Here is a 6,248-nt window from a genome sequence, read left to right as displayed (position 1 = left end):
TAGTGCTATTCGACTGCGTTTTAAAACCGTTGTCTGTTTCAATGCTTAATTCAAACAGATCGTTCCATAATATCAAGGTGGAAGTACACTGGTAACATAATTTTTGCGGCCGGTCATCATTCTCGGTAACCTGAAAGATGAAACATTTCAATGTAATTTGGAAACAGTGAACGTTCAAGTATTACTAAATTTACTTACGTGAATTGAAAACAAATGCTTCTGTATTTTATCAGGTAAATTATGAACCAAACCATCGTCACTGAATATGGGTATAAGTTGTCTATCGGTTTTCCCGCAAACACGACAAAGTTTATCAATTCCTTTTTTCATTTTAGATACTAGATGAGATCAATTAAAGTACGAAAGATTAATATTAATTCATTTTCACCTAGTATTTCACAAATATATAATACATACGCGTTATCAGGAGTGATAAACAGTGTTCAAGTCACAAAAGGAGCTAGCGAAAGCTAACGAATAACGACATTGCTATTCTTAATTCACTGAGTTCAAATGGTTATTCGTTATTCGCTGATTTGAGCTTTAAAATGTTACTTTTTCATTAATTAATTCCCTTCAACTTGGAAATAAATATTTTCAAGCTCACTCAGTAGTGAAACTATAGTGAAACTTTGTGCTTTAAAAATTGATAACGATAATGTAAATAAATTGGAATTCGGTTCGGTCATTGGTGGAATTTGTCACGTGAACTAGTCACATGATTCCTGTATTCCAATCTTCGATTTGAATGATAAGACTTTCCGCGTCTTTTTGGCTGATTTTGACTATTTTGAGAGCTTTTGACGTTTGTTTTGAGCTTTATTTCATTCGTGTTATTTTAATATTGTTTCATGTTTCATTAAAATAGAGACATTTCTTTCGCGGAGAAAAGACTTTAATGTTGCTTCCTGTTTCCTGAAACGATGATCTCGGCGGAAACAATTTTGAAAGGGCAGCATGAGGAGGACTGTCTTCCCAAACTATGCAGACTATGTGGAAAATTGAAAACTCCGGTGATATCAATATTCAACAAAGCGTCTCGCTTATTCGGTTACCACGACATCATTAATTTTCATTTTAAAAATATTCAGGTGAGTTAAACTCGTCATCCACGTATTTGACATATCAGTTGTTATCTGTTAATTTACTTAATTTTGTTATTTTTTATTCGAAGGTTTCTAAACATGATACTTTACCGTTGATCCTATGCGACGATTGTTCTAAATTCATCGCATCGTGGCATCTTTTCCATAATGAATGTATCAAAGTTAACGCAGCTTTATTATCTGTTGCCGATAAATTTCAAAACAAGTTGATCAAATCAGAGGTGAATTATTGTACGGTTTTACGAATCGTTTTCAATACAGATTTAATAAGTGTTTTCTGTAATCGTTATAGCTTGACCAACCTGGTACTAGAAGTGAAATCGAAGTGATCGAAGTAGATGTTGTAAGTGACCATGATCTCGACCAATGCGATGTTTCGAGTAGCGTTGACGTATCCAGCAATAATGTATCAGATACTAGAAATGAAACTCAGTGAGTGAAACAATGTCAATCAGTAGGATATTTATTGATCAGTAATTTTTTGTAATAGGCACTTGGACAGGGATTAGAAAAGCACAATTCGTTGGTAATTCGACTACGAATCAGGTTTTCTCCCAAATGAAATTATGAAAAATCCATACAGAAGGAACATAACAAAAACTATAAAATTATCATTGAAACTACAGTGATGTTAGCGTCTTAAACTCTGAAATTGTGAAAAATCCCGACGTAATCAGCTTGAAAAATGCTATAAAAATCGCCCATCAAAGTTGAATTTCAAACTTACATACTTTATTTTTTTAAAAAAAAAAGGCGTCTACTAGTAAGTAGAAATTTAGTTATCCAAAAGTCATCAAAAAGTCGTCCTTTTTTTTTTTTTCAATTTAGTGGACTCCTTGGATTTCCATTAGGTAATTTTAAACTATGAGGAGATAATTTTTTCACCACTCTCTTAACCGCATGATCAACTACACATTCTCTTCACACAAAGGGTGGTTTTCATGGTTTAGCAACATTACTACGTATTAGGGTGTACCTTACTTTGTAAAGTTCGAATTTTGTAGCTCCCACCCCTCAAAAACATGACCTCAGGTGAGAAAATAATTCCCTATTTTTTATTTTTCCCCATCTGTAAAAAAAAATAGTGCCGGTAGCCCCCTAAGTGGGGAGAAAAACAAAAAAAAATTCAATTCATGAAAATTCTTTGCTTCTGCGCCAGCATGTTTCTAAATAATCCCCTTTTTTTAAAAAAAATTTCCCCGGCCCTTCAAACCATATTGGCCTTCTAGTAAGGAGCCCCTCAAAGTTGAAAAAATCACAAAAAATGATGATAAAATCAAAGTTATGGTTATGGAAATCCGAAATTTTGATGAAAATATCTCATTTCCACATTAGAATTGTTCTACATAACCCCCTTTTCAAGAAAAAACTATTGTTGGACCCCCAAATGATTTTGGCTCTCTTGCAGGGAGCCCCTCAAATTTGGGAAAAATAAAAAAAAAAAAATATTAAAAATGGATGTCTGTGAAAATTTTTTGAAAATTTTTTATTTCTGTGCAGAATCTTTCTGAATAAGCACTATATATTTCAAGAAAAACCTTCCCCGGTCTCCCACATCATGTTGGTTACCTATAAAGTCCCTCAAAGTTAAAAAAAAATCAACAACAAAAATGAAAAATTCATATCTATACAAATTTTTTGATAATGCTTCATTTCTGAGCAGAGTACTTTTGGATATAACCACTTTTTCAAGAAAAGCACCCCAAAATTGAAGAATATTGAGGTCTATAGGTAGGTTTAGGTACAGGTACCTACTCGTAATTAAGTGAAAATTTTTCATCTCTGTGCAGAATGCTTCTAGATAATTCCTTTTTCCAGAAAAACCTTTTCTCAGTTCCTCTACAATGCTCACCACCTACATAGATGATAGAGATCCACAAAGTTGGAATTTTTTTGGAATGGAGGTGAAGTCTCCTCTGCAAAGATGGTTTCAAGTCATGGATATGTTTTTTTGCTTCAAACTTGAAAATGAAATCTCATTGATAGGGATTCTTGACGATTTTTTCCAAGTTTTCAAGTCTTACATTACAAAATATAAGAACGTCAATAAGTCTTCTGTGAGAATTTGACATTAGTAATTTTATTACAAACGTCCGCTTCAATGTTTCTCAAAGTCAAAATTCAGAAATTCGTCCTTTTTCTACAAGTTTTTAAAATTCTGACATAGGTAGTGCTTTTCTGATGAAGATCCACCAAATCCAAGGATTAAAATATGGAAGAAAAAAATGTAATAATATGTATTCATCTTTTTTCATTTTCTGGGGAAGGAGACAAGTTCCACCTTTTCATCATGTAGACAGGTGATAAAATATTTAACAGTATTTCTAATGAAAATTGAAAAATAGATCAAATCCAAGGATTATGATGTGGAAAAAAAATCAAAAATGTAAAAATTTCAATTTTTCTGATTTCTTTTATATTTTGTGATGGGGAATGGGGGAGAGGCGTGCTCCTTAGCACGACTCATTTTTACTAACGTGATTGGAGAAATTTTTCTCGTGAAACCCGACAACAATTTAGGGCGTCATTAAATATTTTTTCACAAGTATGTAGGCATAAATGTGAGCTCTCCCCTGAAATCCACTGGTAAGTCTTGGGTGGAGAAGGGAGCTAAAATTGGTATATAGGTTGATTTTATGTAAGTAGGGACTTAACTGAGGTGTTAGAACTAGAAAGTTCACAATTTTAAAAATTTGTCCTGATACTTCGATATTTTTATATATTGGAAAATTGAGGGGCCCACCGGCACGACTTTTTTTTCACCTAGGGGGCTGACATTTTCAGGGTATTATTTTCTCATCCGAGGTCATGTTTTTAGGGGATGGGAGCGAAAAAAATCGAAAAAAATTTTTCACTATACAAATAAGGTACACCCTACTACTTACGTATAAGTTGAAACATAAAATTGAGACGTTTTATTTGTTCTTTTTAAATCTGCAAAATTATTGCGAGTCGTCTGTAGAATTGATGCAACTACTTTCTCATAATCAAGTACATACTATAAGTAATCTTTGTACAAACACATAACTTTTTTCATTACAATCGTACGTTCTTTTTTAGGTGTGCTCCCGGACGCTACGTATTTGTCGATGCGAACGCGACTACGATTAAAGCCCCCGCCGAGAGTTGTAATACCAAAGTTCTTTCGTCTTCACCTGCTGTATCATCTAACGAAGGACCGAAAAACGTCTCAAAATGCAGTAAATGCGGCTCGGTATTTCTAAAGAGTAAAATAGAAAGCGCCCAAAATCGCGGTATGTGTTATTCGTGCTATTTGAAAATAACGAATTCTCTCAAACCGTACATACCGCGAGTACTGCTAAACTACTTGGTTACCGATGAGAACAAACGGAAGCACTTTCTATGCGATTTATGCGAATTCTCCTGTGACGCTCACCCCGATGTGTTCGCCCAACATTACAAAACCGAACATCCGCAGGCTAATTTATTCATGACCTTTGCCAACCAAAAAAACGATCCGTTGAAGAAATTTGTCAACGAGAAAAATGGCGTTCGTTGTTATCGATGTGATATTTGCCCATTGTCGTGTATTTCGCGTAACGTTTTCGTCAAACATTACGCCGAACACGGTAACCGTACTGTAATGGAGACTGTCGCCTCTGCCTTGAGGATTGAATTCAAAGGTGGTAAATACTGTTGCGCCGTTTGTCAAAAAACTTTTATTAAATTGAATTACGCTAAAAAGCACTATCTACGAGCCCATTCCGAAAAAAAATACAAGTGTAACGTTTGCCAGAGGGCGTTCGACTCGGAGTGCAAAGCCCGTAAACACGAAGAATACCATCAGAAAATCAAATCCTTCGTGTGCGATAATTGCGGACGCGGGTTTTCCATTAAAGTCAACTTGGATAATCACGTAATGAAAAATTTATGCTCGAAATACACGTGCGTCTCGTGCTGTCAAACTTTTGCAGCTAAATCTGCTCTTAGATCGCATCTCACTCGTTGTGATAAACAAGTAAATTCCGCGATAAACCGATCGAAAGTCGAAAACGTCCTCAAGTTCGAATGCGGCAAATGCAAGAAAAAATTCAAATCTAAGTGGCTTCTCAGAATCCACATCATCGACGAGTTTAATCTTAAGCCTTACCAATGTTTCATTTGTAACGAACGATTTACAACCACAGTACTGCTTAGAAAACATAAGCCATTGTGTAACAAATCGATTGTCAGTGAAAATCAGTCCGATAAGTTGTCGTCGATTGCTAGCGCTAATAATGATTCGCACAGTTGTAAGCTATGCGGACGCACGTTTCGGAAAATTGGTTACTTAAGGCAACATTATCGATTCCATTTAATTACCAAATCTTACGTGTGTCAGTTCTGCGGTAAATCTTACGCCCAGAAGGCGTCCTTCAGGGCGCATATGTTGACGGAGATGAATCTACGCAAATAGGTGCGATTGTTCGGTTTGCTGGAAAAAGTATAATTCCAGTTCTCATTTAACCGCCCATACGAAAAAGCACCATCGTGTGAGAGAGTTCAAGTGTAACACGTGCGATAAACAGTTCGCTTACGAAAGAGATCTCAAAGATCACGAGAAAACTCACGATGAAAACAAGGCGTTCTTTTGCGATAAATGTGGCGGTTTATTTAAAACTGAAAGGTGTTTAAAGGTGCATTGGGAACGGTGCAGTGTTTCCAAAAAATAATATAATATTCGTTCGACATTTTTTACTAATAATTCTTTATCGTTTCGTTGACTTTTTTTTTCGTCGAGAAAGCGTTTAGGCTATTTGTTTATTAGTTGATAGGTAATAGGTATTCACAAAGATAGAATAATTTGTATCGAATGTAAACGATTGTCTTTATTGGTTTCTATAAGTACCATTACTGACTTGAGTGACTTGGATATTTAGATTGGGTTTTTATTTAGTCGATTACGTTTATACGTATTGTATGTACCAAATTTTGTTCTTGATGTTATTATTTTTATACTATTTCATACGTGTTTCAAATAAGTTAAACGTGAAAAAATCCTATGTTATTGTGATACATATAAAATACGCGTACTTACCTAATTTTTAAAATTGTTGGTCGTTTTTTCTCATTATCTGTAACATATTTTTTAGTTTTATTATTTTTGTTCTTCTCATGAAAAAAAAATATCGTACCTATCAA

The 6,248-nt window shown here is 34.7% G+C and overlaps 2 protein-coding genes across 2 annotated transcripts in view; one reads left to right on the top strand and one right to left on the bottom strand.

The window, feature by feature from the left end:
• LOC135835679 (zinc finger protein 391-like) overlaps positions 1-619 on the bottom strand; it is a 2,570-nt gene extending 1,951 nt beyond the window's left edge. Inside the window, exons 1-3 of the mRNA XM_065350057.1 lie at positions 418-619; positions 199-338; positions 1-130 (exon numbers count right to left, since the gene is read on the bottom strand). The exon at positions 1-130 is cut by the window's left edge and continues 59 nt beyond it. Coding sequence (XP_065206129.1) covers positions 1-130; positions 199-330 — 262 coding nt within the window. The 5' untranslated portion in view covers positions 331-338; positions 418-619. The remainder of the gene's footprint in view (positions 131-198; positions 339-417) is intronic.
• An 82-nt stretch (positions 620-701) lies between these two features.
• LOC135835678 (oocyte zinc finger protein XlCOF6-like) lies at positions 702-6,248 on the top strand. The gene is made up of 4 exons (XM_065350056.1): positions 702-1,091; positions 1,175-1,327; positions 1,399-1,538; positions 4,167-6,248. Exons 1-4 carry the CDS (start codon positions 924-926, stop codon positions 5,521-5,523), a joined length of 1,818 nt encoding a protein of 605 aa, XP_065206128.1. The 5' UTR covers positions 702-923; the 3' UTR covers positions 5,524-6,248.

This window comes from Planococcus citri, chromosome 2 (assembly GCF_950023065.1).
Source record: "Planococcus citri chromosome 2, ihPlaCitr1.1, whole genome shotgun sequence".
NCBI classification, from domain to species: domain Eukaryota; kingdom Metazoa; phylum Arthropoda; class Insecta; order Hemiptera; family Pseudococcidae; genus Planococcus; species Planococcus citri.
This window is presented reverse-complemented; position numbering and strand designations above follow the sequence as displayed.

Coding starts and splice junctions, on each gene's coding strand:
- LOC135835678 (XM_065350056.1), top strand. CDS start 924: ATGATCTCGGCGGAAACAATTTTGAAAGGGCAGCATGAGGAGGACTGT. Junction 1,092..1,174: donor TTCATTTTAAAAATATTCAG/GTGAGTTAAACT, acceptor TTTTATTCGAAG/GTTTCTAAACATGATACTTT. Junction 1,328..1,398: donor ACAAGTTGATCAAATCAGAG/GTGAATTATTGT, acceptor TAATCGTTATAG/CTTGACCAACCTGGTACTAG.